Below are 27697 nucleotides of genomic sequence, written 5' to 3'. Positions count from 1 at the left end.
AACACTCACTGAGGGAATATGCCTCAGAGACACCATAATGGAACAGTCTCCTTCTGGCAGACATCAGTAAAGTTTCCAACTCTCTACTGACTTCAGAGGAAGGTGACAAACTATGCAGCCAAAAAAAGGCACCGAGGGACAATTGAGCTACATGATGGTAGAGAAGCTGATGATTTCATACATGACAGATGATGTTCCTCACCCGTTTCATCACAGAACTGAAATGTATGGAGATTTTAAGTTCTTACCTGTTCTTTTATTTCTGTCAACATAACAATACTTGATTTCATAATCTTTAAATAAGTCATGGATTTCCTGAAAGAGAAAAGTACAAGTAACATCAGATAAATAATTTGCCAGACCAAATAAGTGCAAAAATTCATCTTCGTTAAAAAAAAAACCAACTTTCTCAACAAACAGAAAATCTCACCATAGAAACACTATCAAATATTTCTTTTTAAAAGAGCTGGATATACTACTGCAGCAAAGTTTTTGTCGCATATAAAAAATCAGCTTACTGAATTTGATTTATTTACTTCTCACTATATAAAGTCACATAAGCACAACAGGGTGTCCTGTTGACTGTCTTTTGATAAAAGGCAGATAACATTACAGTTCATTAAATAAATGGCACACACCCCCCCCCCATTTCTCTGAAGTACAGCTAGCATAGTTAGAATACCACACAGACAAGAAATAACTGGCAACACCACATCATGCAGTTTACTGAGAGCAGGCGATGCTAACAAAAAACGCAACAGCTGCTTTAGTTTCAACTGCTCAAGTTGACTTTAACAGATTTTCACTCTTTTAATAATGAATATTCTTTCAACCTGCAGATAACTGTGCCAGCAATAACCTCCTGGAAAGTATCCTCTATCAATTACTGTACAGATGCTCAACGAAGAATCAATCCCAAGAGTATTATTTGCTCCCACTAATTAACAGGGAAAGAACAGGGGTGGGGTAGGAGCAAGCAGAGGTGTGAACCCATTTGCTATAGCTATTCCCCAACAACAGCAAATGCACGTGCTCCACAAACCCCACAAACTATTATCAGTTCACTGGCAAGAACGCAGAGAGGAACATTAATCATCCCCAAGGAGAAACTGAGTAGTAACATGGATATATGTATTCATTTACTTGGGTAAGTCCCATATATGATAGCAAAAGACCATCTGAGCAAACAAAATAATCAACCAACTTTGTCTGAAAGTTTAATTGCAGATAATTTCCAGCGGCCCAGTCTACTCACCAGTTTGCTAATTCAATATATATAGGCTAGAGGTTAATTGGGTTCTCTGTGACCGGTATCAGGTGAACACCTTTTAGTCAAGCGAACACCCATCTCTAGTTTCATTAGTTAACAGATGTCAAACACTACATTAATAAAATATGGCAGTGTTTCTTGAGCTGCCAGCCATCACCTAATCAGATGTGATAAGGATGTGGTTTCTGAAAAGCCAAATACACCAGGCACAATTCAAAGATTCAAGTCAGGCGATTTGACTGTGGACATGTCTCCAACAAGAATTAGACAGCAGTTCATTATCAGTAATGAGAGACTGAGAAGAGACTTTCTGCACAGTTTTGTACGGTTCAGCTGTACCGTGGCAGTGAAGACTAGATCTAAAGACTTTATTTCTGCCCCACTTAAAAAAAGGGGACATATTACCCTTTTTATTTCATAGATGGTTATACAAAAGTAACACCGAAAGTTTTGTACAATGATTAAGTAGCAGGAAATATTATTTCAAACAGCTCTGAACACTCTTTTGAAAGTCATCTGTGAATCAGATGATCCTACGTGATTTCCTAGTAACAGTTTCAAACTTTAACTGAGAAGGAAAAAGCCTGTAGTGAACCTATCTTCATGGGATAATCATGAGGTCTCACATAAAAAATTATGAGAGCATAAGGAAGATTTAAAAAGAAAACCTAATTTAAACCAAGTAATTTTTGAAAGATTTTAACACTAGTTTCCAGCGCCAGGTTTGTGCAACAGGAAGGAGGTTGTTCTTGTGCTCTCATGGCCCCACTGGCAGGGCTGAGACCTTTACCCATGGGACTGGATTTGCGTAGCATCGCAGTGAAAGCATTCTTCACATAAAGACCGTTCGCAACGATTTACAAAAATAAAACACATCATGCTGACTCTTAAGCAAACATGCAACCCTTTGATTTAAACAGATCCGTAAATACCTGTGTGCATCAGAGAAGAGTCTTCATGATATTTTCCGAATTACTATGCCAGATTTTGAGCTCAGGCACATCTCCAACTTTACCTTCCACATCTAACAGCTGGGGCTGTTAGAAAAGAACGAACACTACTACCATTTCAATGCGGCTAACAGTTTCTATTCCAAACAGCCCAAGAAGAACTGTCAGGGAAAGCAAGAACACTTTACCCACTGTTCCCAACCAGGTTCGGCTGTGCACCACCAAACACCGTGCACCAACAGCACGGAATGTAGCTGGTCCCTTTGGTGTAAGCAGTTACCCAGTAATTGGGGCCAGGATGGAGTGTTTACTCCGGGAGGAGAAACAGGTCATCCAAGTCAGGTATATTCTCTGGTGCAACTCTATTAACTTGCAAGGAATGTAAGCAGAGGGCTGTTTCCCTGAGCACAGCAGAAACAAACAGCCACAGTCTGTTCCCTGTTCCCAGCCTGCTGGCTCACGCTCCCAGGGAGCCGAGCCGCCACAGGCCCCAGCCCCACCACGCCAGCCTCCTCCCACAGCAGGACCTCCAGCCCCACGGAGAAGCCACCAGCCCCTACCCAGACTCCATGGCCTTTTGCCCTCCTTGGGTCAGACTTGCAATGGCATTGCCTTCTGCTGGGAGTGGCTGAGGGACCTGGGGTTGTTTAGTCTGGAGAAAAGGAGACTGAGGAGAGACTTTATGCTCTCTAAAACTACCTAAAAGGAGGCTGTAGCAAGGTGGAGGTTGGTCTCTTTTCCCTAGTAGCTAGTGACAGGACAAGGGAAATGGCCACAAGATGTGCCACAAGAGATTTAGGTTGGGTATTATGAGGAATTTCTTTACTGAAAGGATCATCAAGCACTGGAATAGGCTGCCCAGGGGCGTGGTTGAGTGACCATCCCTGGAGGCGTTTGAGTAGATGTTGTACTTGGGCACATGGTCTAGTGGCAGAGTTAACAGGGCTGGATGGAGGGTTGGACTTGATGATCTTAAAAGTCTTTTCCAACCAAAACCATTATGTGATAGGCAACGCAGGCACTCACCACTTCATACCAGAGGAGGTTTAGCAAAGCAGCAGTAACGAACCCAGTGGTAATATCACACCTGAGCAACTTCACCCCCAGCTGCTACTACTTTGCCCACACAAGTTCACATCCAAACTGTCTGTGGACCAAACCTGGTCACTATTAGTATTTGTTCCACATAACATTGACAAAACAGCTTCTCCTAAAGGATTTTTTTCCTCTTTGATAAATGAATGAATCTACTCTTGTACAAAAACGTGACTCACAATTATCACAATAATCATGGTTTAACTGCAAGGTATTAAGTCTAAACAAAACAGCAACATCTACCAATATGCACAAGTTCTAGTTGCTGTGTCACGCACTGAACCAGGCTAGATTATAACATTTTGATAACAAAAATGGTAAGTAGTTATAAAGCTATCTGGCAGACATACAGCAGTCACTGATCCCAAGAAGCTTTCAAGTCAAACACTGTTTATAGCAGTGTGTATCTTGGCCCTTAATTACTGCATTCCTTAGGATGGACTTGGAGTTGTTTTCTAAACCAGATGTAAAACTCCTGGGCACTGAGGTGTGTGTGTACATGAGCAGAGTTCCCGACAGGCAGCTCTGGGGGATGTGTCAAAGCAGGTCAAAGCAGGAGTGATAAGAACTGCAGAACGGAGAGGAGAACAGAGAAGAGGAGAAAAAGCAGTGGAGAGAGCTTGCTAGGAGTAACAGCAATTGCATAAACACATGGGCCATGGCAGCGGCTCTAATAAAACATCCTGGAACAGAAATGTAACCAATAACACTTAGCTACTACACAGATCTTTAAATCTTTGAAGTTTTAAAAAACAGACTTCGAAAGCTAGTTCATCTTCTCATCAGTAAAAATTAAAATCCTAACTAGAAAATAATGAGTTCATACGTTAAAATTAGCAGAAAAAGCAAACCCAAATATATTAAAGGGAATTTAAGAGAAACTGCTAGTAAACGCAGGCTGAATTTATTCTGAAATATTATTTACTAGTATGGGAAACATGGTCTTGACATACTTAAATTATTGGCCTGGCCTGTCTCCTCTTGACTAGAAAAACAGTCAACATGAGTTTTCACCACACACTATCAATCTGAAATTTGCATCTCTCAAAGGGAAAGAATGCCTGCCATAGAGAGGATCTGTCTTTATGCTTTATTGCCTGCATTTGTTAAACAAGAAAGGGAGTCATTACAAGCACATTTGCCCTATTAATCAATTTAGTAAAGCTCAATGTATTATTTCTAATAAAATCAGCTTTTCAAATCCAGGATCTCATAGTGCAAGAGGAGAAATACAGAAGAAACACTAAGTCATCACCTGGAACAATATCCCAGGTATATAAAGACTTCATCACCCTAAATCCAAGTATTTTTCTCTTTCTAGATACAATACTGAATTATGTTATTCTGGCAACAAAAATATTTAACAATTCTAATGGTGCCTGGCCAGATTCCTACAGTAAGCTTTAGAGGCATTTCCAATATAAACACGATACAAGCCTGGTCTATAACTTGGTTCTCAGCCAGTAGCTGAAGGCCTAAACTTCACACGCATATTCTTGAGATGGGAATAAATTCTCTTTTGAGTAGCTGAACTAAATAACATGTCTGGCTAACCAGGAAGTTTCAAATCACCTCATAATATAAAAAACACTTTGTTTCCATTTGTGCAGGCAGAGCAAGAAAGAAGAGGACTTCTTGGGAAAAAGCTCTACATTTGTAAATAGCATAATACTGTGTTCATTTAATTCAAATTTTAGACCATAGGGTCTCTTCCAACCTGGTTATTCTATGATTCTATATACCGATATAGAGAGACATATATAGATATATCTCAAAAAAGGTAGTAAGCAGGAGAATATCAACACGGTTTAAAATAATACTCTCTTCCTGAGGGCAAATGTCAGAAGACTCTGCTGGAGAGTTAAGAAGTGAGTTCCAGAGCACCAAGAGATTAGATAAGGAAGCACAAGGACAGATGTAAAGTCCAGTATTAAAGATCTGTCTACTAATGACCACAGAGGCAGAAGGTCCTCAAATTTTCACCAACTGGACACTTGATCACCAGAAAAATCCTCCCCTGCTCCCAACAAGCAACATTTCAAAGACTGGGCTTGCCGTATGGTACAGTATGTTCTCTTCTCTGAAAAATTACATGTGTTTTTTCAATGTTGCATTAGAGATTGTTCTTAGGCAAGCACTGGCTGTGGGATCAAGCCTAAGACGTGCAGCAGATGTCTACCTGCCCAGGCATCCAGGAACAGTGAGGACTATGGGCCCTAAAGGTTTTACTCAGCACATTCCCTTTTCACTACCAGAAACAGCCACAAATTACGAAACCTGAAATAAAACCAAGCCTGTATTTCCAGGCCATAAACTGCCTTCAGGGCAAATCTTTTTGTTCGAGAATTGACTCCCACTTTTGTAGGATCATACTCTCCAAAGATCTCTATTAAAGTAATATAAGAAAGCATTAAGACAGAACGGCAGTTTCTCAATAAGCTTATGAGGGACATGGAACTAAATATGTATTTCTCTCATCTCCCAGAGACACATTAGCATCTTGATAAGAGGAACACTATGGGACTGGAAATTAATTTAATCACTCTGGGCATACCGGGTGCTATGCAAGCTGAATGAAAGACAAAAAAACATAGGAGAGGTAACATGAGAGACCATCACAAAGACAAAGAAAAGCGAAGACAATCAAAAAGCACATACATCCTAAGGCATGAGAGCTACTCACTATCCAGCAAGCATGCCTTTCATGTTCAGTGAGTGTGACAGAGGACTAACTAAAACACAAAGACCCCTGCTACTTAAACGTCTAGCATACAACAGATTGGGACAGAGTACTTCCTCAAATCATCACAGTTCATTAAAGGCTTTCGATCAAAAAGGAACAAGGAAAAATTGTGGTTAATCCAGGGAGAAAGAAGAAAAAGAAAACCAACCGCACCAGAAATAGCATCACATTAAGTGGTGATTTGTCTTTTGATCAGGAACAGACACCAGTGAAAAAAAAACTGGATGGGTACATCAGGTCCCAAAACACAAAATAAATTCCTGTCCCAGGTGGACTGCACCAGTTTCTTATCAACACCTAAATGTCCCATCTTTCTTTAGATTCTGTCATACCAAAGATGAACTACAGGGTATTAAAACAATTAATCAGCCCTACTTTGCTTTACGTCCTACATTAAAGTAGAACATTCCCTCTGTAAGATTTACTTTCTAGCCCCAGATGTTAAAGCAGAAAAGCAGAAATGTGAATGTAATATGGTGGCATTTAAAGATAATCAAGCACAGAAAAAAAGTGGCTGAAAGCAAGAGGATCTTCTACAACATCAGCTCCTCAGCTGCAAAGAGGAGAATCAAAAAGGAGACAGCCCTCCTTGGCCAGCTAATATTACCAGTGAAGTCTGGAGATTTTGCTACTATCTCAGTAATGATTAGCAAGAAAGATAACTTGAGGTCTGTTCTTCCTAACAGCAACTCCATGGGGTCCAAACTGGTATGCCAGGGTACTAGACTGCTGACTGGGTCACAGTTATGAGCTACTGCTCCCGTGGAAGTTAATCAGACATAAATAAGGAACCACTAACAGTGAAAAACAATGACTTAGGGGAAATAAAAAACAATTCTTCTAATCCATTGGGGTAATTACAAAAACCAAAACAAACAGAAGCTGACTTGCCACACAATACTCCAGCAAAATAAAACTTCCCGTTTAGTAAGGTGCAACCTCACTAACACTCTGGTTATCTTGAAGTTCTTGGCATCTCTTTATCAGTCATGGAGAGAAGAAGTTACTGTTTCCTTCCCTCCCTCAGCCCAGAGCAGTGCTCCAGCCTCCCACACCACTCAGAGCAGTTTTATGATAGTTCTAGGGACCTTCAATTTGTGACGCATGCCTTTAAACACCACACTTTCAACATGGTATGCAGTTGTGTTCCTTGCTATTGGAATGGATTACTTGATTCATCAGAGATGACAGCTCAGGGAGATGCAAGCACAACAAGTCTATCGCAAGAGACGCCCAACCAAGAGATTGCTAATTCCTCACCAAGCACTGACCAGAATAAAATGAACAACTAAAACCAAGAACTCCCAGAGCTTCAGAGTGAGAAATCAGACCAAGAGAAGGAGCACCTCGCCTAAGCAAAACAAAATATTGATCACATTTTTAATACAACTCACCTTCAGCTACAAGGATAGAAAAACACTGGATTGATGGAGGGACGAACAACACAACATCAGTCAAGACACGAGTTGACCTGGTAAGCTGCTTTACTAAGAACACTAACCCAAATAACAGGAATCAGTCAGAGCAGTAATAAGTGCATTTTTATCAAGTTTTATAGGTTCAGCAATCTAAAAAGTAACAAAAATATAGCTGTACAGATATCAATGGTGCTTCACCTCAAGAGTTAGAGAAGTTACAGTGACAGTACATGTCCATTTTTAGGTCATTATGACACCACATGTTTGATAACGTGCACAGTTCAGGTACTGTGCTGGAGGAATCGGACAAGGATGAATACGGGGGACTAACTGGCAACTCTGGAAGAAAACACCATGACAGGTCAGTATAAAATCGATTGACTTGTCAACTAAACAGTAAATGGAGACTCTCCCTTCAAGAACAGAAGGTGCTAATAAAAATGTTTACCACGATCTGTCAGAAATCTGCTTTTCTCCGTGGCTGTAGTGAGATAACTGCTTGACAAAATAGTAACCCTGCAAGTACAAATTTGCAGGCTGAGCTATAAAGCCCAATGCAGAAAGAATCTTCTTGACATAATTTTGACCTAATTTGTTCCCCTTTTGGATTTGCTCCATACTGACACTCAATGAAAAAAGGCTCATATGGGAATGCTGACTTACTTGGTGTGACCGACTGCAAAATGCTTTCTTCAGGCTGTCCTTCCTCCTGAGAACATGTTCTGGATTTCCTTAGGAATACAGACGCTGCCGAATGCATTTAGAGATAAATCCCACTTGCCAGGATTCAAACGTGAGCAACTTTTGCCCCTTAACAATAATCACCCAGCACCTAAAGTGCAAAATGCTTCTGACACTTGAAGATCTCTGTTTGTTAGGTTTCTAAGACTACCAACCTGTGGTACTCTGTTTCTAGTTCAGAAACTTCATGGCTAAGGTACACGGCCTCCGTGGCGTTAACAGGATTATTTTTTATAGTCAGTTTAACACAGGTGGAACTCCAAAGGTAACAGAAGATTGCAAGTACAATAATAAATAAAAAAGTTAATATGTAGCTACAACTGGCAGAGGAAAACGTTCATTACCTAATTTCACCTGTAAAAATCTGCAGTTTTGCTCTCACTTTGAAAATTATGAACCTTCTGACAAAACTGAACACCTTCACCAATCTAGATCTGCAGAAGGGCCGTTTCTCAGTTGAAAACTATTTCAGTAAATCTTGGCCTCACTCTTCACACAGTAATAACAAATGACAGAAACTCAACATCCCAGTGACTAGAGACAAGTAACTACATTTGTTAAAACCTATTCTGGAAGACTGCTGCATTCTAATGACATTCATCTCTTTCTTGACGGCAAATAAACTAGCCAGGTTAGCAATAGTTTATCCGATTTTACTTGGCTAACCAATCATTTCAAGAAGAAAACAGCAGACAAAACATCTCTGCACCGTGTTTACCAAGGGTGTTAACTTGAAACCACGAACGTTAAGTTTTGTGGCCAATTCTGGAAATGACAGCCAAATACACAGGTATACTTAACGTGCCTAACCACAAACATACTTCCTCTTTCCAAAACTGCTCCGGGACAGAAGCTTCCTCTCCATAGTACAACTATTCTGCCCCTACATGCCAACAGCACTACCTCAATGATGTTAAAAATTAAAATGACATCTTTTGAAACTGTATTTCAGGATCTGCACATTGTGGTACTGTTCTAGCCTAGTAACAGGTGAACATCATAACCTCATACATTGAGAAAAAGACATCGACGTGCTACTTTTAAGCCATCAAAACAAAATTGCAAACTTCCAAAATACTGTGTGGCTGCCAAACTGAACCTTCACACTAGTATCTCCCTGTAGCATTCTTTGTCTGACCAAGCAAAGCCAAGCGCGATGGCTTTCATATAGGCAAGATGTGCTTTTAACCAGCCCACGTGTGAATCCCTGAAGTACCTGCAATGTGCCAGAGCAGCCAGCGACAACCATTCAAGTGTCAGACAAAGTGATCCTGTTCTAGCTGTCCGCAGCCAAGCGCTTGTGATAAACCAGTAAGCCCTCTCTGTCAACAGTCTCACACGATGGCTTCTTGAAGAGACGATGAAGATTAACAGCATTTTTGAAGCTCTGAGTTTGCTATTGATTAGGTCATTAGGATGCTATAAATAGAGGCTCGGCTTGGTGTGTAAAGCATTGTGACGGATCACAGAAAACCTGTCATTTCTAGAAGCATAAGCAGGTCCAGGGAGGTTTTTCTCCCTCTGTACTTGGCACTGGTGAGACCGCTCCTCGAATCCTGTGTTCAGTTCTGGGCCCCTCACCACAAGAAGGATGTTGAGGCTCTGGAGTGTGTCCAGAGAAGAGCAACGAAGCTGGTGAGGGGCCTGGAGTACAAGTCTTATGAGGAGCAGCTGAGAGAACTGGAGTTGTTTAGCCTGGAGGAGGCTGAGAGGAGACCTTATTGCTCTCTACAACTACCTGAATGGAGGTTGTGGAGAGGAGAGAGCCGGGCTCTTCTCCCAAGTGACGGGGGACAGGACAAGAGGGAATTACCTCAAGCTCCGCCAGGGGAGTTTCAGGCTCGACATCAGGAAAAAATATTTCATGGAAAGTGTCATTGGGCACTGGAACAGGCTGCCCGGGAAGGTGGTGGAGTCACCTTCCCTGGAGGTGTTTAAAAGACGGGTGGATGAGGTGCTGAGGGGCAGGGTTTAGTGATTCATGGGAATGGTTGGACTCGATCCAGTGGGTCCTTTCCAACCTAGTGATTCTGTGATTCTATGAGGTTTTTATGTCAGTAATTTGAATTCAGATATTGTTTTGCACTTGTTTTCATAAATAAATAGAAAACAAGTTTAGAAAGTTAGGGCAAATGATCCATGAAATGATTTTCATACAATCACAGTGAAAAACAAAGGGTGTAAGCTTGAAGAGTCCCTGCTAAGCCCGCGATGTGACAACTGGCACAAGTCAGTGAACCTTCTCCCAAACCTCCACGCAGCTGCAGGAGCGGGAAATGCCTCCAGGAAGATGCTGAGATGGTGCATCTCAGGATGAAAAGCAAGTGGTAACAGTCTCCCCCCAGCTGCACCGAGGAGAGGAGGAGGACAGCGATCCAGTGCATGTCTGTATTTTCCTTACAGGATTTCATCTCGCTGATTGCAGAGCGTCACTCTAGATGCAGGCACTGTTTGCATCCATTCACACACGGATGATGTTACTCCCTGTGCTGCTTTCAAAGCAAAACCCCGCACCTTTACGCTTCACGCTCTGAACAACCTTCACTTTTCTAACGCGCTTTCTTTCGGCTGTTATAGAGGCGACGCTCGGTGTGGAAAGCATCGCGTGGGATCATAGAAAAACTGTCATTTCTAGAAGTTTAACTACTTATGATGGCAGGAGAGCGCAGCCCGACAGCCCGAAAGGCACCGTGTGCGTGAAAGCAAAACACAGAGCAAGGCGAGCTCAGCTCTGGATCAAGTTACACGGAGCGCTGAGAGGTTCTCTCCAAAGAGAATAGACCCTTTCTCCCGGAGTTGTGCAGAAAATCGCGGGCGGCCGCGAACCGGCCCGAGCGCTGGCGCCAGGGGGAAAGGCACGAGGTCCCGAGCCAAAGCGGCCCCTGCGTTCCCGACCCCCCGGACCCTCCCGAACCCCCAAAAGATCGCGGGAAAAAAACCACTTACACTGCCCGCGAACCGCTCGCCCCAGGGGGTGAAAAGAACCCCGGGGTGAAGGGTTTTGGCTTCGCTTTCCCGCCCCACCTGCCCGGAGGCGGCGCCGCAGGAGCGCGGAGCGGCAGCCCCGGGGGCGCGATGGGCGCTAACGAACGCAGCCGGGGGACCCCGCCCGCCGCCCCAGCGAAGCCCCCGCCGTACCTGGCTGCTGCTCTCGGCCGGCAGATTCCGCAGCAGGATCTTGCGCCTGTTGCTGAGCTGGCGGCGGGTGCTGGCCAGGCGCCTCGCCAGCTCCTCGGGGCCCAGCGGGCGCCGAGCCCCCCGCGGCGGCTCCGCGGGCAGCGCCCCGGCTGCGGCCGCCATCTTGCAGGGGGAGCCGCGGAGCTCGGGCTCGGCACGGCCCGGCACGCGGAGCCGCCACAGCCCCCGCCGCGCAGCCCCCGCCCCCGGCCCGCCCCCGGCTCCGGCCCCGCCGCGGGAGCTGCAGCCCCCGGAGCTCCGCGGCGGCAGCGCCGACACACACCCCTCACCCCCGCCCCCTGCAGCTCCGCGAGCGGCAGCGCTCGCCTCTTCCCCCCCACCGCCCCTTCCAGCTCCGCGAGGGGCAGCGCTGCCCCCCCGCCCCCCACAAGCTCCGCCGGGGGTGAAAGGAACGACGAGCAAAGCCGCCGCCTCCCCGCGGGGCGTGGGGAGACACGGGGATACGAGGGCGAGTTTCGTCCCCGCGGTAACGCGCCTGCAGCCGGGTTGAGTTTGGATCCCCGCTACGAAGGAAATCGCCCCAAGAGCAAAGGACTCTGAGCACGAGCCTCCCCGGCCCGGGTCAGGAACAGCGTGGGTCCTGTGCTCAGCTCGGGGCCCTCGGTGCGAGGACGCTGAGAGGCTCTGGAGCGGGTCCGGACAGAGGCAACGAAGCTGGTGAAGGGGCTGGAGAAACGAGGAGCGGCTGAGGGAGCTGGGGTTGTTTAGCCTGGAGAAGAGGAGGCTGAGGGGAGACCTCATTGCTCTCTACAACTGCCTGAAAGGAGGGTGTAGCCAGGGGGGGTTGGTCTCATCTCCCAAGTAGCAGGTGTCAGGACAAGAGGGAATGGCCTCAAGCTGCACCTGAGAGGGATCAGATTAGATATCACGAAAAACTTATTAATCGCAAGGCTTATCAAGCACTGCCCAGGGAGGTGGTTGAGTCACCGTCCCAGGAGGCATTTAAGAGATGGGTAGATGAAGTGCTCAAGGATACGGTTTATTAGTGGACAGGTATAATCTCAAAGGTCTTTTCCAACCAAATGACTAGGATTCTGTATGAAAGAGGCCCCTCGAGGAGGCTGAGGCCCTCCCCAAGGTGCGATGTGGCTCATCACACCCCGCGTTGTTCTCCCACAGCCCCACCATCGGTGCCTTCCCTAGATCCAAGTCTACCCAGAGAGACAGCAATGCAGGATAACAAAAAAACAAAGCAGGTCTTGGGAGAAAACAAATGCTCCATCACAATTTGCTGTCACCATAGCCCAAGGGGCTTGTATTCTAATTATATTCTTCATCAGAAATGTACAAAAGAAATTCCAAAGCATCCAAAGGGGTAAACTGGCACCTGGATGCTGGGTGCAGAAGTCCCCCTCTTGGGGATGAGCACCTTGTAACGGTGGATGTCAGGCACAGGGTGTGTGACTGTCATGCAAAGAAAAGGAGCACAACGCCCCAGTAGCAGGTAAATATTTCTGGGAGTCACTATAATAGAGATTTTCCCTTCAATGAAGCCTCCTTCTGCAGAAATGTTTCACTCCCTTAGTCAGCACTTCCAATCGCTTAAATATTTTGTATTCGTTGTTAGATACCAGGCCAACCACAGAGATCAAGCAAGGAATCCAAACCAGAGAAACAGTAGCCTGGAAACGAAACTGGAAACAGACTTTGTGTCAAATTTGGTATAAGTGAATAAATTCTTATCAAGAAAATCTAATTCTGCATGATAATTTTCAGCTAGGCTTGAAGTGCCATTTTAGAGACAGGATTACCGGTTACAGACCAAACCCCCACCAAATAACAAATTGCTTTGGTCCAAACCAAAGCCAGCAACTTACAACCACAATGAAGCTTGGATTTTTGTTACTTCTAAAATTAATTTAAAAACTACTGAGCAAACACTAATCAAAGTACTTTTTGCTATTTCTGGTGTAGTGTTAGAAGAATTGTCAGGGCTGACAAGCTTCTGTTCAAGGGCTTCTTTTTCCTTATATTTTTTTTAATCAGGTAATGTCCCCCCCCCTTCCATTTTGCATTACATTTGATGACTTGTTTTTTAAAATGGAGGTGTGAAGGAGATCAGTAAACAGTTAATATATTTGTCACAGGAGAATTTGAGAACTGCCAGTTTCAGCCTGTCCTGTACAATATTAGCTTACCCTCCATACTTAAACCAAGAAACAGAAAAAACTATTATTACAACTTAGTGTGAGATCTGGTCTAAAGAAAATTTCATGTTCTTAGAAAAACAAGATTTCACAGGTCACTGTTCTTTGAGAAATTTAACTGAAAAATAACCATATACCTGCCTCTTTTTCAAATTTCAGATGAAGATTTGTGTTTTATGACTATGGAATACCTTTTCCAGCACAGGCTGTGAGGTATAGGCTTCTTGAGTCCTAAGAATTTACAAAGTTTTAATCATGCTACCCATAAAATTATCCTTGGAAAAGACAAAAGCATTTTAAATGAAGGGTCTACCAGTAACTATTTACAAACTGATTTTCAGGTCAAGTGATGAAATTGATGTAGTGTTACTAAATACCATTTCCACATGGTGGATTATGTGATGTGAATTATTCTAGGACTGAAAAACATTGCTCTGCTACGATACTAAAACACACAACTCTCCTCAGAAATCACTGCCAGATTAAGATGTTACAGTAGAAATTACAGATCTGCTCAAAAATCATACAGTTCAGTGAAGCTAATGAAGTAGTGACAGGAGAGTTATTAATTATACTATTAATTTTTCCAGTTTGAAGGTGGACACTGGTTCACCTGTATGCAGCTGATAATTAATCCTGCCTGCAGCAATTACCTTCTCAAAAGCCGCCTGTGTTTTGGTTTTGATAGGATGCAGGTGTATCTGAATGAAAGTCATTGCAAGTTAAAGTGCGTTGCTAAAAGAAATAGTTCAGAAATTAATAGTGTGATAATAATGGGGAAAAAAAGAAAACTACTGCAGTACCGGTTGTGAATAGTTCCTGAGACATATAAGCACTTTTCTTGCTTAGAGATTGATATAGAAAAGACTGTATTTTATACGTTAAAGTATTCATCTTCCCTCCCCCCCCCCAGTGTTCACATTTTGTTCTGTATCCAGGTAGCTGACATTGCACAAGTAGACTAAGGAATTCTCTGCTCTAAAAGGTGCGTACAAAGCGCTGTGGGAAGAAAGCAGGGCAGATCAAAGCTATTGCCACTGCCCATGGAGGTGGTCTATGAAAATGAAGGAGGAGGTAGGCCATGTATCACCTCAAAAGCAGCAGAACAGGCATCAGCACCAATAACCAGTCTGGCCTGAGGGAATGTTCCCTCTCAAACCCAAATGTCATCCTTGTTTGAAGTACAGTACACCCTCAAGCAGGTAACAGGAGAATTCAAATACAGTTTTAAATAAGCAAGCCATCAAGATTAGGTACCAATAACGTAAAGCACACAAGTCCTGTAGAGCCCGCACAGAGCATCAGTGTGTGTGCAGTGTGCATTAATACAATATGGAGGTTGTGCAAGCCAGCGATCCAGCCTCTTGAGCCTCCACAAATATGTCAATGCATTGCAGATGGAGTGCTCTCCTGTGATGAGTTAATCTTCTGCCATCTATAATTCTCCCATTTTACCATACAGTTTCTGCCAGAAGTATGGAAACATTGGGCTGGCGGCACAGGTTCCTGTGTTCCTTGCTGGTTTTGGCAAACCCTCCTTCAGGTCAGCCACTACTGCTGTCAGCTGTCTTTGTAACTGCCAACTATGTACGATCACAGTGAAAAACAAAGGGTGTAAGCTTGAAGAGTCCCTGCTAAGCCCGTGATGTGACAACTGGCACAGGTTAGGGAACCCTCTCCCAAACCTCCATGCAGCTGCAGGAGTAGGAAGTGCCTCCGGGAAGATGCTGAGATGGTGCATCTCAGAATGAAAGGCAAGTGGTAACAGTCTCCCCCCAGCTGCACCGAGGAGAGGAGGAGGACAGCGATCTAGTGCATGTCTGTATTTTCCTTACAGGATTTCATCTCGCTGATTGCAGAGCGTCACTCTAGATGCAGGCACTGTTTGCATCCATTTGCACACATATGTTGTTACTCCTTTTGTTGCTTTCAAAACAAAACCCTGCAAGTTCATGCTTCGCACTCTGAACGATCTTCAGTTTTCTAATGCGCTTTCTTTAGGTTTCAGAATTGCCGCAAAAGCAAAACGCACTGTTTAAAATATAGCAGAACGGTGTAGTGGTCTGTAAGTGTAGCTTTGGTTGTACTGCTGACTGGATGCTATTAAACAGATAAGCCACTTTGTGGTAATTTAATTTAGTTCACTAAATTCCTTGTTAATTAAGAGTAATACACCCATCCACAGCAGTTGCTTTTGTAGCTCTTCTAAGCTGAAGATTAGTTTACCCATGCTTCTGCAGCTTTGAAGTAACACAAGCCATATCTAATTTTTCATTTTTGTGGGATGAGAATGTTAAAAGATAATTGTGTCACAAACATTCTTTCCTAATTAAAGATGCACTCAGGCATAATTGTCCATGTTTAAAAGCACAAACAAGTTCAAATCTCTGCAGATAAAATAAAAGCCAAGATGTAGAACATCTGCTGGATCTCAAAGACCCACCTGATGTTCCCAGGTATAGGAGCTAATACAAATGTATCTGTGAGATCTTCACATAAGTGATTTCTCACATGAAAGAGAATTCTAAACAGTTTTCTAAAAGCTGAAACCATGTGATTGGTGTTTCCTGTGATGAGAGTGTGGAATCCATCAGTTGCTGCAAATTCAAATCTTCCCCCAAAAATCCCTGATTGCTACCTTGAGAGTATCACTTCCTTTAGTCTGCATTATGCCCACTGTTTCATGCTGTAGCTGCTCCTTTTGTTTCATTAGGAAACTGACATTTTGAAACCAAATGATGTAATTCAGTTGTCAACACCAGTAATGAGTTCAGTGTTGATCATCTAGATGCTCAATCATTTATCTGAGAAATGCAAATTGCCTCCAAAATATACCAGAGGTGCCAAAAGAAGTTCCTTTCACCATTTTTCTAACACATTTAGATACATTTGGCATTCTCAGTGTAACATTCTGTAGTGCAGTAGGAGTGGAAATCATTAAGAAACAAATGGAATTTCATATCAAATTACCAACCTAGGACAGCACAGTGAGCCACTGACATCTTCAGTATTCTGATGAAGCAAAAACTCCCTAACCCTTCTCTGCAGCTACAATGTAGTCTCAGGCTTTGTTTGCTCTGCAGGGTTACAACTCAGTAATTAACCATTAGAATAATGCAGCACGTCTAGACTGCAGTTTTGTTGAGCCAAGTATTGTGACAGGGTAAGTTCCTCCCACCTCACTGCTAAGCTTGTTCTAATACCATAGATATTTTGATTAATGTTTCATTCTCCAAGCACTTAGGAATTGCAGTGTTATAGGATCAGACTTCAGGTCCATCAAATCACATCCCAGCAGTGCCTCTCTTGTCAAAGAAATGCCAGATGGGCAACAGATTGCTTCAGAGACTGAAGCAGCCACACGCTCTGCTCAGAGTTGTGTTGCCAATAAACAGTTATTGTAGCTTTGCACGCACTCCTTTGCAAGAGCCTTATGTGTCTTGTACATAGTTCACATTCACTGGAATATTTCAGGTACAGCTGTGTACGACCCACAGTGGGACGTCTTCACTCCTGAGTGTTCTTCCATACAAACACACAACCACTTCAAGTGGCTTTAGCCACAGCTGGACATTTTCTTTTGAAGTGGAACCTGATAGCCATTAAACTTGGTGCAACACTGCTCCTAAGTGTGTTAGGAATGATGGATTATCTCAGAAACAGACTGGTTAGCAACTTCTCCTCAGTTTCCCTTCTGTAACACAGTGCTCTGCAAATAAACAGTAAAAGGATAGAAGAGGTAAGTGCTATAACTTAAACGTGAGTAACTATTCTGAGGAAATCATTACACTGAAAAGTAATGTAATGGTCTATTTTGGGCATTGTGGTTTTTGCAGTAGGATTCATAACCTTAATGCATATCATTAGCAAATCCTTGTGAAGGTTATATTTAAAAATAGAAAAAAAAGAATAAATCTCAAACCAAACCACAAAACAAATCCAGCTTCTTCACTAATAATTGAGAATGAAAGAAAATATGATCAAACAAATAAAGTAAATATAGTGCTCTTCAATAAATGGCCCTAGGGGCCATTGTATTCATGAAGGAACCGCAGCAATACTTCATCCTAAAACAATGCCTTCTCCACTTTAAACCAATGTTCTTCCCTCCATAACTTTATTTTTTTTCTCGTCCAGTGTCAACATAAAATTTAATAATAACTTATTGGCAGAAAGTAAATTCTGGCAGTTTTAGTATAAAAAAAAGTTAAACCGTTACCTGGGTTTCTAGCAAAAGCAGGCATGACCCCATATTCCTACGCAGAAGACTTTTATTGGCTAACCTGTTCAGGTGCCACAAATTGTAGTTTCAAATCATTCTATCTCAGATTCCTCATAAGGGCCTGTTTTCCAGGACCTGGAAGCTGATATTGACAGTTCACAGGAAACTGTAAAATAATTTCACATCAAAAAAAACCAGCAGTGAAATCATAATACTGAATTATAGCATTCACTTGGGTAAATTGCTACAACTTCATTGCTATCTCATTTTCAGCCCCTACGGATCTGGCTAGTTCTAAACTTGAAGGAAATCTCTGATGTGATTAACTGAATAGCTAGTGCGTCCTGGGAGTGAGCGGGCATCTTACCAGCAATGGGGCTTGGTGTCATAAAACCAGTCAGTGATTTATCCCTGCCAGTAGAAGCTGGGATTTGAAACAACCCCACAAGATTTTTGTCCTCAAAAAATGCTATAACTTGTTAAGCATGGAAAACTGGCACCAAGGATGTAACATAAACTAAACTCCTCCAATGCGTTCTTAAGAAATTTATGAGACTTTAAAACATTCTGCTGTTCAGTTATTAAAAGGTTTCCATAGCAACTGTCGTGCAACCTGACTTTTGCTATAAACACAGTTACTGAAGTGCCTTAACTTCCACACGTTCATTTGGTTTTCCTGGGGAGCCAAAAACCCCCATCCTCTTCCTGTGATCCAGGTTCTCTGGCTGAGGTTGCAGCATGAACACATTTTTGCCTTGTTTATAGAGATTGCCTTGGTTCAGCTGCAATGGCAATAAGCACACTGAAGGTGGTTATTATTATTTTGCAGGAATTAAATCTTGTAGTTTAATTGCTCAGCTTTTCATCTCTCCCAATTGCATGCGATTTGCATGTATTATGCCCAGAGAATTGACACTGGGAACAAACTAATTGTTGAAGTGTCAGAAAGTCGGAAAACTGAAAATAAGTATCCTAGAACTATTTGTCTATGTTCCCAACTGCCTGCAGCTGGGATAAGTGCCAACTTATCTCAGAATGTCTCTCTGATTTCATTACCTCTAGGAGAAGTTCTAAAGTTAGAAAAATCCATCGGTGTTGACCAAACTGGAATTATTTGGCAATCTAATCCAAGCCTGGCCCGTTGTTCAACTAGCGTGATAGCGCCTGGGCTCTAAGAAGAGAGGCTACCAGCTTTATAGGAACTTTGGCGTGGCAGCACCTCTTTCTGTGCATTTTTCCATGCAGACAGACTGCTTGTAAAAATTGCTGACTCTAGAGTCTGAGGTTGATCCCTTTATCCATGGAGCAGCTGTTGGACTCACACCCTCATGTCTCCTTGCCAGGTGAAGGGTGGGGTAGGAAGGTTCCTGGACTCTGCTTCTTGGCCAATAGTTTCCCTTCCTGGCTATCACCTTTTTTTGCTCCATTAGTGACAGTAACAGCAGAGAGCACTGGCTCGGGCAGTGCTCCAAGGAGCTGGTGGTTTTGCCAGTGTCAGCTATAAAAATGTAGAATAACATAGAACAAAGCAGAGCTGTTACTGCTGGCTCCCAGCTTCTGAGAGCAGAACCAGCGGTTGCTACCATGAGTGAAACCAGCCCAGGGAAAACAACAGTAAATTTTTTCCACAGAATTTAGACAAGGTCACTATGATTAATCTGTGAGCTGAAGGTGAAACTTCCAGATCCAGTAAACGTCCCACTTTAGCCACCAAATTCCTACTTCTCTCCTGCTTGGGCCAGTGCTGTTGCTAACCAGTGTTGACTGCTGCTTCCCGACAGGCACAGAATTGTGCTGCATTACCATGAAACAGGAGAGATTTCATCATTTGGACCGCAGACATTTCTTTTCCTTTAATATATCATTAGATCAACTGTTTACTGGAAATCCCACTGGAAGTTTGCAGAAGAGAGGTGGATGTGATTAAGCCTTTGCCTGGAATGGTGTAGGCAACCAGTAAGCACAGGTTCTAGTGCAGGTTGCCACGCAGTCAGTCAGTCACTTCAGGAACCCCTGTGAATTTCTGCCAGTTCTGACTCCTTTGGGTTCCCAGGCAGAGGACCTGCATACGCCAACCTCAAAAAGCACAATCCAAAGCAGGTGATACAAACAGTGCAGAGGCAGGGGAGCAGCAGCCTCTTCTGGGGAGATAAAACTGGCAGACCCTTTGCATGTGTGCTGGCAAATGCTGGTTATGTCTGGCACTTCACTAACGAGGCCGGGGTTGGAGTCACTCTTGGACCCGAGCGTCTAAATTCCACCTTGGCTTCAGAAATCCAAGCCCTGCAGGGCCAAGGCCCTTCCATGCCTCACTTCAGAGCACATCAAGCAGAGAAAATAATTACCACTCATCATGCAGAACTGCTGCAAATAAGTCATATGAAACACACTCTGGCACTTTGATTACTTTTTCCTAGTTACGGTCCATGGGCAAAGGGGGGATTGTGCAGCAGAACAACCCAACAGTTTCTGAATTGACTGCTGCAGGAATTAACATTCCAAACATCACTGAAAGCCTAGCGCAGGCTCCTTTCAAAGTCCCAGCCATAGCGGAGATTCTCTTTTAAAAACAAATTAAATGGGTAGCTAAGAGCTATGAACACTGCAAATTAATCTTTGCACTTGCACACAGCCTTTTGGATTACCTGCACTCTTAACTTCATCTAGGACTTTTGCATCCTGTTTCTTCCCCCTTTTCCATATTTGCTGCCAGCTTACCACCTTAATTTGTACTCTGACAAATCTGCTTTTGAGCCTCATCACCAGTGCTGGGTCACTTTACAGAATAAGCTCCTTGAAAGCTGGAGACCTTATTTTGACCAGTTATAGTTGCAACTACTGCCGCTGCATATGTGAACATCTCACAAATTCTCATCTGTCTTCTCACTCATTGCCAAAGGCAAGGATAGTATTTCATGGCTTAAGTGGCCTTACAAAATGCTTATGGGCAAACTGTTACATACTCTTCTTTCCAAACCACATTTTTTTCAAGTCAATGTAATGTAAACATAGAATCAGTTGGTTGGAAAAGACCTTTGAGATCATCAAGTACAACCATACCTGTCCACTAATAAACCGTGTCCTTGAGTACTTCATCTACCCTTCTTTTAAATACCTCCAGGGATGGTGACTCAACCAGCTCCCTGGGCAGCCTTTGCCAACAGCCAGTAACCCTTACGGTGAAGAAATTTTTCCTGATACACAATCTGAACCTCCCCTGGTGCAACTTGAGGCCATTAACAAATCATCTCAATTAAATTTCAAGCACTATATTCTGAACATGTAAACAGCTTCTATCTCTGCACAAGCCAGCTGGGTTACTTGGATGGAGGACCTGCTTGCTACATACAGGAAAAATCAACATACCTCACAGCTCTCAAATCCCAAAAGCATTGATTTGATTTTATGTTAGTGAACACAAACCAAAGCAAGACTCATTTCCATTTCATAAGAACTGGTTCTGGAAGAACAAAAGAAAACTTACTGGAAATCAATACAACTAAGTTTCAAAGGTGAAAGAAGTGGAAAATGAGTGGCCATGGGGTCTACCAGTTATAGGCAGTGAGGATACGGGGTACATGCCCGTGTCAGGCAGCCAATTGCTCATTTTATGATCTCACTCCTTGGTCAAAGTACAATAACAGCGAGAAGGCTGTGGCTGCAGCAAAAATGGAAGACCTATCATACAGCTTCTTAGAGACCTCGATCATATCCATGTTCCTCCCCGTATTTCTCAGGTTTTGCTTTAAATGAACAGTAGTCTCTTTATGTTTATTCCCGCTGGGACAAGGTTAGGTGTCAGCACTTTTAAGTTGTGAGCTGGCATATCTCTAGATCTGTTTTCCCCTCAATTATTCCTTGATAGCAAGAGTATGAACAAGGTTGTCCAGACCCCAGGAATCAAGAACAGTTTGTGTGTCCTAGAACAAAAGGGCGGAAGCAGCAGCAAGGTGCAGCTCTGCAAAAGCTTTTAAAGGCAAAAGGAAGGGCAGTTGATGTCTGTCACTTCTCAATAGCTGTTCAAAGAGAAGTGTAACACTTAGATATATTTCTGGCAGGGCTGCAACAGAACACTGCAAACACTTTCTGCCTGGCACGTAATTTTAAGAACAACGAACTCCCCTGAAACAGAATTGCAGTCAAGAAAGTAATTAATATTATTGCATTTCACACTGTACGTGCTTATTTGTGTCACCTTCTGATATATTTTGAACAAAAGCGATTTCTCCCACTATAAAAAAACAGTACAGAATATGCCAGCGTGGGTTAAGAAATGTATACACAGAGCCTGTGTTCAACACTGCAGTTTAATTAGAACTGGACTTCTTCATGATGTGCTTCTGACTACAAATGTGCTCCCTAGCCTTATCTGGTTAAAATTAACACCAACACCAGAGCAGGCAGGCAGGTGCTGATCAAGCCACAGGTGCTTTTCTTTACTTCTGTTTACATTATTTTATAAGCAAGGAAACTATTCTCATGTTGCTCGGGAATATGAGAAGCACACACTTAAGTTCAAGAATTTCTGCTGCATAGTGAGATTCCTTCATATGTACATAGATGGGCAAACTACAACTGAAATTCTGCTTTCCAAGTCAGTGACTTCCAGGGACGCTTTTGTCATGTGGCAACAGCTTTTGGCGGAACTCCAGCTTCTGTGTTAGCATTCATGGATCCGAACAAACGAAAGTCCTAGCTGGAACTTCAGATCTCACCCCTCAATTTTAGTGAGAACACCTTTCTGAGCTCTATAGAACACAGAAACCAACAAAGCATCTTGTCTCACGTTTCACACAAACCATTATTAAAACCTAGATACAGCTGAAGAGTTTCCACACTGAAAGCAGTTTTCCCTTCATGCTTAAAAAATCTGCTTCTTGGCTGTATGTCTTATCTGAACATTACTGCTACACCAAAGAACAATATGTTTTCTTCTAAAGGCAAACCTGACAGAACTGCCAGTTTGTCCGTTACCCAACCACCAGCATTATTTTGGATTCAGACTTAGAAATTTCGGCAAGTTGGGTCTACAGGTTGACATACAAACTGTTACAGCCTTTGAAAACACGAAGTGGTGCTTGATAGATTCCTACAGCTCTCTGATCAGCAAACCCCCCACAACCCAATCCTACACAAACACAGCTGAACGGCAAATCCAGAGTGACCAAGTTCTCAGCAGTACATGATAGAAAAACCAAGTGGTTGGCTTCGGTGAGCCCAGGCAGTGGCTGACCACTTCAAGAAATGTTCGTTTCCCAGATGATGTCCAACAGGCTAGAAAAAACTTTACAAGGTAATGTGACTATTGTCATTAATATATAAAGTTTAGATCTCTTAAGTTTGGTTACATAAACAAGGGGAACTGGACCAAACATTTCACTCTGTTATAGCACTCGTTCAGACAAACAATTAAAGGAAATTGAGAAAGAATAATTTCAATCTAGCCATTTATCCACAGAACTATACTTTATATACAGTTTATTTCACTAGAGATTTAATTTTATACATAGTATAAAGGGGTATCCTGATATCACACATAGTTATTTTACTGTACTGTTTAAGAACCAATTTTTACATAATACAGTATTAAGTACCATATTAATTAAAACAAGTGATTTTTTAAAAAAAAAACCTACATATAGATGGATGTTTATCATATGCACAGTGCAGAATGTTTTTATATCATTGTAATCACAAATGTGAATCTAAAATACAACACTGTGATTTAAAACTAATTTATAATTATGATGCTCCGTGTTGCTAGACGGATTGATTAATCTTTGTTTGAATTACCCAGCAATGTTAGATTCCAGACAAACAGCAGCAGCTCAAAATTTTGATTTCATAAAGATACCTTCCACAGTAACCCAAATTTTACAAAACACTGGTTTATCCCTACTTCTGGTCCTGACAGTGTCCTAAGGAAACAGAAGAATGGCACAGATTTCATTTGAAATTATCTGAAAACTAATGCTAAATGAATCCTTTGTTACTTCCACACAGGAAACCTTTAAGGATGATCGAAGAGGTAAAGATGGAGAGGTTTATGGGCAGAATTCTCAGAATTTTAGTAACAGAGTACAGGATTTCTCCTCTGCCAACAGGAAGAAAACACTGTAATACAGAAAACAACTGTGGAAAAGAAAGCATTTGTCATGTAAACACGTCAGAGTCGACTTCTTCATTTTCCCTTTTGCAGAGTGGGGCAGTGGATGAAGATCAATTAATAAGAAACAGATGTCTTCCTCAGAAGAACCACTCACCATCCCAGATTAGATGTGGTACTTGTTGAGAATTGCTAACATGTTTTCTTCCCTCCCTCCCCCAGAGTTTCAAGTTCAATAAATAGTAGAAAAATAATCCTTTACTTAAAAATCTTGAGATGCATTGTCCCAGGTTCCATACAGCAATTGTTGGAGCGGTGAATTTCCTAGCACAAAACAAACTGCAGAGAAGCCAACAGCCTTCTCCCTTCCCCGCCTCTATCTGGCACCTTTTTAGTCCTCAGCTGCACAGATTTCTGTTCTTCCAGTTAAGGAAACCAAATCATCTCTGGCTCTTTGACGTGCTCGCTCTCCTCTTGGCTCAGCGTTAACAGGGCCTCCAAAGCTTCAGCTGCTGTATAAACTTGCATCCCTGTTTCTGGATGTCCAACGTGCCTCCTGCTCCATTTTATTAAATGTTATGGCAGGTCCATTCATCAAGCTCATTTCCCTTCCATTTCAGAGCCAACTTTACATTTATAGAAATGTAAAGCTTTTATGCCTAGCGGTTTACTCAGGAAGTTAGTTAAATCGTTCCTGGTGAAAAGCACAGAAACAAAGCTGCCCATTGCTGCATGGATCATTGTTCACAAAGTTACATTTCCTTTTGCTGCCGTTCATTAGCACTCTGCATCCACAGTGTGTACGGTGACTGCAGCCTGTAAGTGGTGGCTGTGGTGAAGAGTCGGGTGGTGCAGCCGGTAGTGGTGAAACTTGTGACTCAAGAGGGCGGCTGTCTGAGGCGGAGTGTCCAGGTCTAAGTCTTCATCGTGGTTTCCAACATCAACACCAGCCGACAATGGGTCATTGTTGCACGGAGGGTTTTCACTGTCTTCCTGAGGACTCATAGTGCTGTAACCTAGAAGACAAATCAGCAGGACTAAGAATGAAAAGCAAGACTAAAGAGTCAGTGTTCCACGGTGCCGAGTGCTGCACCCTTCACAGAATCCGACACAGATAACAAAGAATAAAGCAGTTCATTTTCTTTAATTAACAGAAAAAGGAGAAAACAAAACAAAACAAAACCATCCTCTCCTGTAAGTTCATAATGGATCCAATTCCCAGCCTTTGCCTTTGTTTATAAGCTTTGGGGAGCTATGGTCTGTACCACGCCAAACAGTAAAAATGAACCAGCTATCTAACAGTTTCTTTGGCAGCACTGCTACTAGGGATTGGAAAAGAAAATGTAACAGAATTTTTCTTGGAGTGGTATCTTTTACCATATTACTTGGGCTTTTACACAGACAAGACAGGTGGGATCCACTACCATTACCTCTATTTCTAACAAACTACATCTTTCCCAGGAAGGGTCACCAACTACTGTGCCTGGAAGCAGCAAAGCTTGCTCACATCATCTTGTTGCATAATCATGGTGTTTTATTTTTAAGAAGAAGAGAGCACTGTTCACCTTTGAGGGTCTATTTGCAAAAACCAAGCACGTGTTTTTAATGTTGGTGAGCCTTCCATCCAGTGAAAGAAATCTATTGAATACACGTGGAAGTGTTCCACACAGCAGGTCTAATTAAGCCAAAGAGTCTCAACACTTCCAGCTAAGCAGGTGCACATAGTGCAACTAACTCCAGGCTCGCCTTTGTCTGAAGTATCTGCTACTGGAATCTGAGAAGTTAAAAAAAAAACCAAACAGATCAGCCATCTATAGGAGTAATGAGACATCGCATTCCCTGGGATATCCTAAGGAAATGATGTTGCTGGAAAGTCAGCTAAGAGCTAACCATTGCAAGACAGGATCATGCTTTCTCAGTGAGGAAGCCATCTCATTAATAGGTCCCTTGGACATTTTCTCTTCCTTTCTTTTGAAGCAGGTGCTAGCAGTTACTGCGAGATTTGGATTTATCACTGCAACCAGCTGTTACCACTCAAAACCAGGCTGCAGTACAAAAAACCCACCTTGGTATTTCTAAATGCAAAAACACAAACAAAAAAATAAAAGGAAAAAGTTCTGCTTTGATCAGAACAATAACCCTTCCAAGAAAACTTTGGCTAAAAGCTGAAAAAACAGCAGTGGTTTAGAGCATCTCCATCAGGTGTCCTAAAAAGCAGCATGTTAAAAATATCCAGCTAAGTACCCAAAGCTGGTTCACATTTTCCATGGTCTGAGTCACAGTTTCTGACTGGCAGAGAGGAACTGAGGAAGAAGACTGCGCAGTCTTTTGAAGAAGATGGAATTACAGAAACTAAAAATAGAATCGCCCATTTCAGAAACAGGTAGACAGCTATCCTGCTAACCCTGACACGTTGACTAGAAAGATGGGAAGGATTTGCTAGGACCACATGAAATGGAGCAAAAGAAGCATTAGTCTAGCAAATCTGCCTCAGCACAGGTAATCTGGCCCCAAATCCAAGATAAGTCTTCCTAGAGCAAGACTGTCTCAGACATCTGTTTATCCACGTTCCAAGGCTTTGGCTTTCAGATTTCCTGTCCCTCAGCAATTCCATTAGTGGAACCACTGCCTTAATAACTGAACAGGTCTGCTGCCACATGCCCAGCCACTACAACAGGCGGCTAGAGCTGACATCTGTGGCAGATTGCCTTGTCTAACCTACCTCTTAATTTATATAAAGCTTCCTCATGAGTCAACAGCATTACACCCTTCTAACAGCTTTCAAAATTTAAGACGACTTAGTCTCAGGGCATGAAGGACACATCGAAATTGCCCGAACCTAAATAGGGTTGGAATGTGTGTGGCAAACACACGTGGCTGAAAACCCTTCATGGCTATATGTGTACACAGTTCATGTTGATCACTATTCGCTTGAAGGTTGTGTGTGATGTTCTCTGTGGTGATGGCACAGACTGAATGTGCAACAGAAAAGCTAAGGAGGCACCCTACACGTTGGTCTCTAAATCCACACTTACTTCACCCCAGCAAATGCAGGTGTCTACCACATGTTGCTAAAATTTTATGAAAGATGTGTATGTCATATCAGAGAGAAAAGCAGCAGAGATGCTGACTCAATTGCAAAGGATTTGCCTTCTCTCATTAAGCAGGAGAGGTCCATTATCTCAACTGAATATCCAGATTGTTCGGGTTGGTGATAGCAAGGAAGTGTGGTAAATGTAGTTTGTGTCAGTCTGAACTGTGGTCATTCAGCGAAAAACTGGCAGAACCCCAAATCTGACAGGAAAGCAGGGCATTCAGCCACTGATCCACTACCATTCTGATAAAACCAGGTCCCTCGCAGGGCAAGACTGTCTGCTGACAGGCATCAAAACTGTTATGTGAAGCAATAAGGAGCAAAGGTGTTTGGTTTGGTTTTGGCAGCCTTATCTGCAATGTGCCAGATATCTGAAGGAAACTGAGGAACTGCCGTCATTAACCTGGGGCCAGGGCGGTGATTCAGGGTCTTACCGTGGTCGCTCTCTGTTCCTGATCGCCCCCAGTACCGGCGTCTGCGCTCGGGGCTGTGGGCGTGCCGCTCTATTACCGCTGCTATGAACCGGGTGTTACTAACTGGGAGAGAACAAGAAACAACACTGGTTTTAAAGAAAGTGCTTTTCTTGAATTAAATCAGTGCTACAGATCAGGCACAAGGGAACAGGCTTTCTGCAAACTAACTCTTCTCAAATGCAATGACTGTCAAGTGACAGAGGAATAGGAGCAAAGAGACGTTTAAATGTGGGACAGATC

General features: G+C 42.9%; 2 protein-coding genes across 6 annotated transcripts in view; both read right to left on the bottom strand.

Moving 5' to 3' along the window:
• Positions 1-11575, bottom strand: part of RAVER2 (ribonucleoprotein, PTB binding 2) — a 35335-nt gene extending 23760 nt beyond the window's left edge. For all 5 annotated transcript variants that reach the window (XM_069861874.1, XM_069861871.1, XM_069861875.1 and 2 more), the window contains exons 1-2: positions 11356-11575; positions 249-315 (exon numbers count right to left, since the gene is read on the bottom strand). In XM_069861874.1, the coding sequence (XP_069717975.1) occupies positions 249-315; positions 11356-11517 (229 nt within the window). In that variant the 5' untranslated portion in view covers positions 11518-11575. The remainder of the gene's footprint in view (positions 1-248; positions 316-11355) is intronic.
• An 11835-nt stretch (positions 11576-23410) lies between these two features.
• CACHD1 (cache domain containing 1) overlaps positions 23411-27697 on the bottom strand; it is a 108329-nt gene continuing 104042 nt past the window's right edge. Inside the window, exons 26-27 of the mRNA XM_069861857.1 lie at positions 27419-27520; positions 23411-24906 (exon numbers count right to left, since the gene is read on the bottom strand). Of these exons, the coding sequence (XP_069717958.1) occupies positions 24668-24906; positions 27419-27520 (341 nt within the window). The 3' untranslated portion in view covers positions 23411-24667. The remainder of the gene's footprint in view (positions 24907-27418; positions 27521-27697) is intronic.

This window comes from Phaenicophaeus curvirostris, chromosome 8, assembly GCF_032191515.1.
Source record: "Phaenicophaeus curvirostris isolate KB17595 chromosome 8, BPBGC_Pcur_1.0, whole genome shotgun sequence".
NCBI classification, from domain to species: Eukaryota; Metazoa; Chordata; class Aves; order Cuculiformes; family Cuculidae; genus Phaenicophaeus; species Phaenicophaeus curvirostris.
Note: the sequence above shows the minus strand (reverse complement) of the source record. Positions and strands in the feature narration are given on the sequence as shown.